The 10,965-nt window shown below is 37.7% G+C and overlaps 2 protein-coding genes across 2 annotated transcripts; both read left to right on the forward strand.

Annotated features, from left to right (window-relative positions):
- Positions 1–852: 852 nt before the first annotated feature.
- LOC149280360 (peptidoglycan recognition protein 1-like) lies at positions 853–2,209 on the forward strand. Its single transcript, XM_089500709.1, has 4 exons — positions 853–901; positions 1,028–1,229; positions 1,762–1,880; positions 2,031–2,209. Exons 1-4 carry the CDS (start codon positions 853–855, stop codon positions 2,207–2,209), a joined length of 549 nt encoding a protein of 182 aa, XP_089356835.1.
- Positions 2,210–7,647: 5,438 nt separating this feature from the next.
- Positions 7,648–10,505, forward strand: LOC149280361 (peptidoglycan recognition protein 1-like). Its single transcript, XM_089500617.1, has 5 exons — positions 7,648–7,707; positions 8,280–8,376; positions 8,847–9,048; positions 9,777–9,889; positions 10,327–10,505. The coding sequence occupies exons 1-5, from the start codon at positions 7,648–7,650 to the stop codon at positions 10,503–10,505; spliced, it is 651 nt and encodes a 216-aa protein (XP_089356743.1).
- Positions 10,506–10,965: the final 460 nt, after the last annotated feature.

Here is a 10,965-nt window from a genome sequence, read left to right on the forward strand (position 1 = left end):
TATCACTGTGTAACATTACACAATATACACTGGAGTGACCTTGTTCTTTAAAGGTAAGGTGCATAGTGTTAAAATACTTGAGATTGGTAAATCCTAATAATACGTTTTGGTTATTTTACAAGAATGTGAAAATATCAGTCTAAAGCATCGCTATATAGATTAGAAGGGATGTTCCCAGGGGTTACGCCTTTAAATGTTTCATTGGATTTTGGTGCCTATGAATCAATATTTTCGTGGTCACCAAATCACGCAAACCACATGCCAGTATATTGAACCTGATCTTCAGGAAAGAAATCCCCAAACACCCGGGTTCATTCCTCTCTCCATAGATTGCAACATAGTGGATTATAACACAGATATTTATAAGTGTAGGAATTAGGAGTATGTTCCAGATCGTATTAAATAAAAATGATATGAAATTATATGAGCTGTCACCAAAAGAATGTATTCCTGTCCCACCCAAACAATGTATATAAAAGAGCGGATAAGAGAGACGGTTCCAATCAGAGGACGTTCAGCAGCAGAGGTGAGTTACCAGGATGGCTTCGTAATATAAATGCTATTTAGCCAAACACTTATCAGGTCATTTCTCTAATAGGAGAGACTAACGAGTATAATGCTTAAGTATACATGAATATTGTTATATGTATTTTAAATGTATTACGTTGTGTGGCACCAAGACAACTCTGTGTCATATTTTTATTGATTTAACCGATTTTCCTTTCTCCTTCCCCCTCTTCTCTCCCTTTACCTCCCCGGAGAATTCTTTCTTTCTTTACTGCAGGGTCACTTAACACCCATTTTAAATATTTATTTTTACAGGTATTGCGTCTCCTGGGTCATAGAAACACCATGATATTACTAGTTGCCCTTCTGTCGGTCTTCTGTGCCATTACACATGGTAAGGGCTGGTTCAGGTTCTCCATGGTCCCATGTTTTGTGCCACTGATTAAGAAATAGAGGGAATAAGGATGTGTTTAGGTATATCCTCTCATTGTTACTCACCTTATTCTATATTTGCTCCCAGGATGTCCCACCATCGTTAGCAAGTCTGCCTGGGGAGGAAGAAGAGGCACATGCACCGTCCGTCTAGGCACACCTGTCAAATATGTCATCATCCATCATACAGCTGGGGCATCGTGTAGCTCGAGGCCTGCGTGTATTGGCCAAGCCAAAGCTGCACAGAATCATAACATGAATTCAAACGGCTGGTGTGATGTTGGATACAAGTGAGTTTTGAGGGCAAAATATGATAAAAAAAAACCATGTTTTGGGGTATATATTAAACTGTGTCATGTATATTGTCATAGGGAAGGAAAGGGCTATACATAGGGATCAGGGGATACCATAAAACAATTGTTCTACAAGCTTTTCTCTGATGACAAATACAACACAGAGAAACCAGGATCTGTGCTGACCCTAAATGAACAACATTATCAAGACATCAAGTCATAACCCAGCATCTTTCTTCTGTAGGCTCCGTGATGACCTTGGCGTAGAGCCATCAGAAACTTGTATCTCAGCTTGTTTGCCAGTAGACATCTAAGATGAGATGTAGCTTCCTTTACACAAATTATTCTCCTTTGTCTTGTGAAAAACTAATATTTAAATAATATTTGTATTTATTTGTTGTAAGGATAGTGACTAATCAAAGAAGCTAGGAGAATGTGCAGTGACAATGGGCAATAAAGACAGAAATGGCTATGGAGGGAGGGCATGTGGATACATAACTACATTTCTATCTTTTGTTGATTCATCCAGCTTCCTAGTTGGAGAAGACGGAGCTGTTTATGAAGGTCGTGGCTGGAATATCCGTGGAGCTCACGCTATAGACTACAACTCTGTGTCCATTGGAATCAGCATTATGGGAACCTTTACCAGTAAGTTTGGAGGACTGGGGTAATTATGGAGATGCAGGGTCAGGAAAATGGGATAAAACAATGGTTTACAAATTGATTCCATTCTGTGTCATTCACATCGAAACTCATACTCTTTTAAGTTCACATTGGTTTTCTTTTTTTTCTTCCCAGAACGAGCTCCGAACGCTAACGCTCTAAATGCAATTAAAAGTCTCATCAGTTGCGGAGTCTCAAAAGGCATTATCCGAAAAGCTTATACCCTGAAGGGACATCGCAATGTGTTTAATACAGAGTGCCCAGGAAATGAATTGTACAAAATTATCAAAACCTGGCCCAATTTTAGGGCTTAAGGCATACGCACAAATTTCCTTAAAACATATTGATTAGATTGTAAGCTTCTGAGCAGGGCTCTCTACATGTTCTGAATCAGTTTATCGCTGTTGATTTGAGTCATACCTCCTCTACTGTGTCAGGCTTTGCATAAATTTTTAGCACCAAATAAACAATGCTGATTATAAAAATTACTGAAAAATCCCATGATTTCATTCATATTTTATACACCTCCGACAGCGAAGGCTGTAAAGACAGATTGCTCCAGCATAAGTGACCACAGACATGGAATATATCTTAAGGAAAACAAAAAAGTCAGTCATGGGCATAGGGTCTGGCACTGGAAGGGACCTTGGCCACTTGGAAATCACAACACACCTGAGCAGAAATATTTTTTCATTGTGTTTTGAATGAAGAGCCCACAGAATACTTTTGTCCCAGGTCACTGGGTGGTTTCAGTCAACCCTTGGGCACCACATGGTTTTAATTCCATGTTTGTGAAAAAGTAATTTCTGTGTCTTCCAAAAAGGGCATTTCCAGTCAATTTCCAGTCCATGGGGCAGAATGATTGGTTCTCTAGGGATTGTTCTGGGTTTAGTGAATAATCCCCAAACTACACTAAAAGCCTATGTTATTGTCTGTCCATACTGTAAAGGGGTGAGACTTTTATTTCACATCCATCTCATCATCGTGAGTACCGGCTAGATAATTTTGACCAAAAGAAACAAGGGGTATCCAACAAAAAAGTTGAGACATGTCTGTGATCGGGCCCTCAGCTCTGACAAAGATGATCCTATCTCATAGACTAATCAACAGTTTAGATCCATAGGCTTGCTTGGACATCACCTATCATTAAAAAGGATCCCCAGGAAAAATGTTGACCTTTTATGAGTGGATTTATCCCATTGTAAGGAACTCCCTGATGAACTAGTGGTCACTTTCAGAAGGGTTATTATTATGCAGACATGACATCTCTCACTGCAGGTCTTACTTAGCGCCAATGCGGGTGGTTCCTCACATATCATGACTTTGGTGGTCTATATTCACTTCATAAAACAAGTCCCTCTTTATTAAAGATACTCCACTTTTCTGGATTTATTAAAGATGAGGCTAATGTGCAGTGTTCAGAGGAACGGACAACCTTCTCTTGGCATTAAGGATTCTCTTGGCATTAAGGCCTTGGTTCTTCTAGATCACATCCATCTTCAAAAATTGTTCTCCCCACACTTAAGAAAAAACTTAAGAAAAGTTGAAAGCAGACTATTAACATCTTTGTTTAGATATATTTCCAAAATAAACATATGACAGGTTACCTTCTTCCTTTCACTGCGAATGCCACCCAGCTACATTTCTGTTTATATTTAGGTCACTGACAAATATTTTTAACGTGGATTGGGAGAGATGTTTCCAGTGCTCTAATTCTCTTTAAAGAGTTGGCATGTGTTGCATCTTTTTACCCCCCTCCCATTTATAGAGTCCTTCAGAAGATGCATATTCACCTTCCTATGGGAATACCCCAGCTCTTAGTTAATAGCAATAGTTAATAGCTGTCGCAGGTATGATGCATTCTTCTCCAAATGCTATGATGCCTTGGGGTCCTTAAGCATTGTATATATATTATTACCCATTCAACAAGCGACCTTGGTAGGTGCCTTGTCCATAGATCTCCATGAACTAGATTTTGATCTTTCTCTAGTACCCCAACTGTCCCTACCCTCCTGGCTAGTTCTAGATTATATTTTTGTAGACTCTTTTGCCACCTTGCTTTAGATCTCAAGTCTGGGGCACAACTCTGAAGGAAAAAGGACTATAACAGGTGAAAAGACAGACTCCCTTTCTTGTCATGGGTCCATATTACGACAAATTTTGTTACATGAGTAAAAATTATTCTGAAAATCTTTTATCGCGAGTTGCTCATGTCCTCATGTCCAAAAATCTTGTTCTCTGTCTTATAGAATATTATATTATCTTAACAAAAAAATTTGGGCCACTTTCAGTTGAAGGAAATATGTGGAGTTTCATTGGTAATTATGTAGAGATTAAGGTATAATATTATTTAATTGGCATGTTCATTTAAACATGAAAAACAATTATTTTAACTATAGGGTTCAGCTACTGGAAGTTATGTAATCATTTTTTATTGGACTTACTGGAAAAGCCTTCAAAAATCCACCAGGCCATATTGGTAGAGGCAAAACTAGAACACTCCTGCTGCTATATAATTCTGGAGCTGGGACGTTTTATTGGTTTTGTAATGATTTGTCTGGCTTTTTATTTATAAATATGGGTTATTGTATCCGTTTGGCTGCATCTATCTGAGTCTTGAAGTATTTTATATATAATGTAGTATTTTGTGAGTTTTGTCACTCCTAAGTGTTTATTTATTTATTTTTTTGCGAAGTTAGCTATTGAGTTAGCATATAGTTTATTTGAAATTATGTGTTGCTGAATTTTGTGTCAATGCTTATATTGTGAAATATACATTACAATAACGTCCAATTGTTCTATTCAATCTACAATAACGTCCAATTGTTCATGAGAACATGCTAGCAAACTTAATATAATTCATGGCACTGTAGGTTTTTTTGATTGGGCCATGATTTGAAGGAACCCACAAAACAGTGCGCAACAATCAAACTTTTCATGGTTATGTGTATATGTGTGTAAGTGAATGGTGTTACAGTGAAGCTGCAGCTTCCGATGATTCCTGCTTCTGATTGGCTGGTCAAGGCCAGGTGGAGCCTTCGCAAACACAATGGTCATACCCAAAGACAACATTTAAGAAGACAATAACATTTTAAATGACCTAGACACAAAGACGTATATATTTTGCCATGACCGTGTTATTTAAGGCTAAGATACATGGTGTTAAGCTATTAAAGATTGCTAAAGCCTAATAAAGACTTTATACGGACTCTTCATTAGTAATACGGTATAATCCAGCCTAATTGCCATGTTTATAATAATATGATAAAATCATTTTAAGTATAGGACGTAGATACTACTTGTGTGAAGTAATTGATTTTTATCGAATGTGTTAAAATAACACGTTTACCAGAACAGCCTTTACAATACATGGGGCCATATTCATATGAGTATAAGCAGAACACTCCTTCTGCCAAGTAATTCTTGCGTTGGGACATTTAATTGGGTTTTATAATGATTTCTCTAAATGCACAATTTTAATCTGTCTTTTTGTTTATATTTATGTATTATTTTTTGCATATACTGTATCAAACATTAGCCTTGAAGTTAGTTTTATGTACAATACAGTATTAACCGGTAGTCACGAGGCAATTCTATCTGTACCGGCTACCTGCTGCATATTTTGTATATATTACACAGCTTTGTTTGCAGACACTATACAGACACCATTCCATATGAAGAAACACCGGGCTCAATAAAACCATTAGCTGCTAGCATGCACTCATTAACGTCTACTCAAAGCTCGAGAATTGTATTTGGTGGCTTATAATACATATAATAATAGGAGCTGAGTGTCGTAGACCCTGGGCTCCTGGTGAAATCCAATCTCTTTTAACCCTAATAAAGCATTTAACAAAATATTGTTATCGCAAAAGAAAAAAATTATACTTAAGTAAACTGTTAGAGCAGTGGTTCTCAACCTTCCTAATGCCGCGACCCTTTGAAAATACAATTTATCTTCCCCTTCTTTTTCCTTTTTCTCCGAGTATCAGGATAGTGTATCCATAAATTAGAAAGAGAACAAGGAAAGTGATCGTGCACACTGTGTGATACGATTCTGGATACATCTCCCCCTCCGTAGCTCAACTCACATTTGCAGGAGCAGATCAAAATACCGCTCAGTATATCAGCTTGTCTTTATTTTTTATTTTATTTTTTCAGATCCTAACCTCTGACATGTGGTGGATGCCGCTGGCTCATATTATATAAAGCATAAGAAAAAATGAGATTTATTGTAATACGTTTTTTTAATCATATAAAGTTAAAAAAGATTATAAAGGCTTACTCTTAGCCGTAGTGACTACGCTCACGAGAGTCACTAACAATGCATAGAATTAAAAGATTCCCAGGAGTCCTGGATATTTTTCGCGGGTAAATCACAAATAGGTACCTCTGGATGATGTCAGACGCGTTTCGTCACTTGAAGAAGCCCTGGGCTGGGCGAAACGCGTCTGGCATCACCTTTTAGAAAGATGGCTGATAATTCAGCAAACATAAAATCTGCACGTCTTCAATGATGAATGATGAATCCACTACTCAATGACCTGATGTTATATGAGGATGCCTCAGCTTTAACTGGCTACTTTTTGTTCATGTGTAGGACGATACGTTGCTGGGAATGAAAAGAAGTTGAACAGGGGCTGGGATATCATAAACAAGCAGGAATAGTTTAACTGATTCTTTAATACGAATAGCTGCTTTCAACAAAATGGTCTCACGGCAATCATGTCTCCATTCCAACCACCACCACTCTTTGTTTAGTGAGTAACAGCGATTATTCTTTAACTCACTCAAGGGGTCATCGTGGTACTGGAGCCTTGTTACATGCAGCTCGTGGAGACTTGTGTGGGTAAAACTGATATCAACTTAGTCTAATAGAGAGCCCCAATCTGATGGAGGGCGATACAGACCATGATATGCATGAGTGTTAGCAGACCCAACGCAAAGACCAACCTCTTGCCAACTAGGAAACCAGCAATGCCCACATTCTAAACGTTCATGCCATGACAATAATTAACGGGATATACATTGTGTAACATTCCACAATATAAATTGGAGTGACCTTGTTACACAGGCAAACATGTTTCATTGCCATAGCAGAGTTCTTTAAAGGTGAGATCGCAAAATCCTAATAATACGTTTTGGTTAGTTTCATTTTACGATTTTACAAGAATGCGAAAATATCAGATGAACAATTAAAGCATCGTTATATAGATTAGAAGGGATGTTCCCCGAGGTTACGCCTTTAAATGTTTAATTGGATTTTGATGCCCATGAATCAATATTTTGGTGGTCATCAATGTTCCATCTAATTTTTCTTAGTTGGCGTGCGCAGAAAATTTCTCTTGTGCAAAAATTTTCACAGAGCGGAAATTTTGTGCGCACAATATCCGCGCCGCATAAAGTTTCAATAAAATTATCATTTTTTTCTTTTTTTGGGAAAAACTATTTTTGAAAGTGTGCGCTCTCTAAAAAAGCTATGTGCGCGTGCACAAGCGCACAGCTTAGAGGGAACACTGGTGGTCACCAAATCACATAAACCACATGCCAGTTTATTGAACCTGATCTTCAGGAAACAAATCCCCAAACACCCGGGTTCATTCCTCTCCCCATAGATTGCAACATAGTGGATTATAACACAGATATTTATAAGTGTAGGAATTAGGAGTATGTTCCAGATCGTATTAAATAAAAATGATATGAAATTAAATGAGCTGTCACCACAAGAATGTATTCCTGTCCCACCCATACAATGTATATAAAAGAGCGGATAAGAGAGACGGTTCCAATCAGAGGACGTTCAGCAGCAGAGGTGAGTTACCAGGATGGCTTCGTAAAATAAATTCTATTTAGCAAAACATTGATCAGGTCATTTCTCTGATATCGACAGATACTTATGAATTCACAGACTAGGGAATCTAATTTTTAAGTATACATGCATATTGTTATATGTGTTTTGAATGCATTACATTGTGTGGCACCATGATAACTCTGTATAATATTTTTATTGATTTAACCGATTTTCCTCCTTTCCTGCATCAGCTGGTGTCCCTGTGGACCAATAAGCAATAATTTTGTACAGGCATGCTATGATAAATAGATACAGTGTTACCCAGAGATAATGTCTTTATTTGAAGTTGATACCTTTTATTGGGTCGCAGAAGCTTATATAACTTATTAGCTCAATAAAGGGTAATTAGCTCAACTAAAGACTCCTCTACTGGTCTATACATGAAGAAGATCCTGCAGAATACAAGACAATGCAGAGCACAAGGAGAGCTTTTGCAGAATATTACAAAGTTTTCTTAAATATGTATATTTTGTACATTTCATTTCCCAGGTAGCATTGAGTCCCCTGTGATATCTGCACCATGATACTCCTAGTCGCTCTTCTATCAGCCTTCTGCATCATTACGCAAGGTAAGTGTTTGTCGTCATAAACTTGAACCCAGGTCTCAGTCTTACAGATATCCCAATCAGGGTAAAAAAAAAAATCCATCTGATTTAAACTTAATTTCTCAGTTGTGCTAAGACTGGACAATCTCAGCCCAATGACACAGATTCTTCATCTCCTGTTATTAGAATTTAGAACTGTTACATATCATTTGTATGTCTGTAGAATGTAGGAGCTGTAGGGGTTCCTCAGGCCATTATGATAACTAAAAAAAATGAGTTCAGGTACTTTAACTTGATATTCTTTTTATCCATTTTCACTGCAATGTATTGTATGTTCAATTGCAACTCTTACACAAAAGTTTACTTTATCGCATTGGGTAGCTTTGTCTAATTGTTCTTCATTGAGTGGCAGATATTTCCACTACTCTGCTCATTCTTGCTTTGGGATAAAGTTAGGGTGGAGAATTAAGAACAATGTTTAAAGTCTAGATGTTGAGAGATATGGCACAGAAAGGTGTATTTGCCAACTTTTCATATGTGACTTTGTTCTTACAGGTTGCCCCACCATTGTTTCCAAGTCTAACTGGGGGGCAAGAAGCACGAAATGCACTGTGGGTTTAAAGACACCACTTCCATTAGTGCTGATCCACCACACAGCTGGGACGTCGTGTACCTCGAAGTCCGCTTGTATCAAGCAAGTGAAGAGTATACAGAGCTATCACATTGACAAAAGGGATTACTGTGATATTGGATACAAGTGAGTTTTGAAAGTCTAATAAAAATGTGTTGGTTGGGGTGGATACTCGGCTCTCAGGTGATAAAGATCTAGACAACAAGGTACAAGAGACTAATTGTGTAACTGTTTTACTACTTATTTCAAGAATTCTATGGTCCCCAAGCTTAAAAGAAGAAAAAAATATATCTCTACAGTATGCGCCTGTTGTTAAAATGACAAGCACTTTTTCTCTTTCTTCTCTCACCCGCTCTATCTTTCTTCTATCTTCTCACACTCTATCTTCCTCTTTTGTCTTCCCACCCCTGCTTTATTTCTTCTCACTCACATTCTTTCTTCATTCTCTCACCTGCTTTCTTTCTTTTCTCTCTCTCTCTCGATTTATTCTGCCTCTTTGTTTTATTCCGACATTGAAGCTCTCTTGTTAATAGATCTTGAGGTTAGTGAGGTTTCTCACTCTGGACTACAGCACATAAAACATGGAGACCCATCATTTAAATATGATGGTCCAGCCTACTGGATACGCTTGCACCCTTGCATAATTTTGTCCCCTAGAAGTGGAAGAAAATGAACAACAGTAATACACTGGGATAGCATGGTTCTGAAAAAAGAATTGGGAACAGCTGAAAGTTGGGCATGTGGTAATTAATGAGGATACAGCCTATAGAGGGGAAAAGGGAGAATGTTTTTTTGTGGCTATAGTATAGAATATGTTGATACATGTCTACATGTGTATTCATACGTACATGCAGCTTCTTAGTTGGAGAAGACGGGGTTGTTTATGAAGGTCGTGGATGGAAAACCCAAGGCGTTCCCACTTATAGCCAACCGTCCATTGGAATCAGCATTATTGGAACCTTCTCAAGTGAGTTTGGAGGCCTGGGGTAAGATGAGAGATACTGACCGGAGGGGTATCCACTAAGGCAGATGTTTGAAAATACTCGCAGTGTCAACTGCCTTACTTGACTATGTATTAAGAAGTGCCAACCTATTTGGCATCACCTGCAAAGTTGGTCCTGAATAAAATCACCTGCAAAGTTTGGCCCTTTATACAACGCATAATGATTTCAATGAGTCGAAAACAAACCCCTTATTTTTTTGTACTTTACACGAGGCATGAACCAAAAGGTAAAGTAAGGTTAACCATTTACTCTCATCTTTTTCATATTTTCCTTTAGATATGCTGATGCAGTCTCACTTTTAACTTACCTCTCCTCTCCACCGTCATGTATCACTCGTCGGTTTAGTTTTTTCCCTCTCCTCTGTTCTCACATTGTTTTCTTTCTTCTTCTTCTTCTCCAGAACGAGCTCCGAACAAGAAGGCTCTAAATGCAGTTAAAAGCCTGATCAACTGCGGAGTTTCAAAGGGTTACATCAGAAAAGATTATATCCTGAAGGGACATCGCAATCTGGGTAAAACTGATTGCCCTGGAGACAAGCTATACGATATAATTAAAACCTGGCCTCATTTCAAGGCTTAAAATTACTATTGTTTTTCTCGAGAACCTAATCTGTTGAGAACCTACATTACCCCTATTATCTTAATTCATGATTTCCATTACAGTACATAAGGGTTAAGCCTCTAAATAAATGTCCTCATTCTAACAAGATCTGTGGTCTTATTTCATTCCAACAAGATGTTTAATTAACCTAAACCTCTGGATATTTTTTTTTAAAAAAACTCCTAAAAAAAAAAAAAAACTAACAAAAAAAACCTCCAAAACGTACAAACTTGGTTCACAGCAGCAGTCTTACTTGGATTAAATGTTTTCTTAAAGCCTTGGTGACCAACACAATGGCCAAGTAATATATGTGGCATTTAAAGGAAAAAAATAAACAAAACAGAATAAAAAAAAAAAAGTAGAAAATAGTCACTGAATATCTAAATATTTCTTTGCATGGGGGACCATCAGCATTCCATTTATGTAAACATCTACTGGA

This window comes from Sceloporus occidentalis, unplaced genomic scaffold, assembly GCF_023333645.1.
Source record: "Sceloporus occidentalis isolate IW3139 unplaced genomic scaffold, rSceOcc1.0.p SCAF_157, whole genome shotgun sequence".
Taxonomy (NCBI): domain Eukaryota; kingdom Metazoa; phylum Chordata; class Lepidosauria; order Squamata; family Phrynosomatidae; genus Sceloporus; species Sceloporus occidentalis.

Coding starts and splice junctions, on each gene's coding strand:
- LOC149280361 (XM_089500617.1), top strand. CDS start 7,648: ATGTATATAAAAGAGCGGATAAGAGAGACGGTTCCAATCAGAGGACGT. Junction 7,708..8,279: donor GAGGACGTTCAGCAGCAGAG/GTGAGTTACCAG, acceptor TGATACTCCTAG/TCGCTCTTCTATCAGCCTTC. Junction 9,049..9,776: donor TACTGTGATATTGGATACAA/GTGAGTTTTGAA, acceptor ACGTACATGCAG/CTTCTTAGTTGGAGAAGACG.
- LOC149280360 (XM_089500709.1), top strand. CDS start 853: ATGATATTACTAGTTGCCCTTCTGTCGGTCTTCTGTGCCATTACACAT. Junction 1,230..1,761: donor TGGTGTGATGTTGGATACAA/GTGAGTTTTGAG, acceptor TGATTCATCCAG/CTTCCTAGTTGGAGAAGACG. Junction 1,881..2,030: donor CATTATGGGAACCTTTACCA/GTAAGTTTGGAG, acceptor TTTTCTTCCCAG/AACGAGCTCCGAACGCTAAC.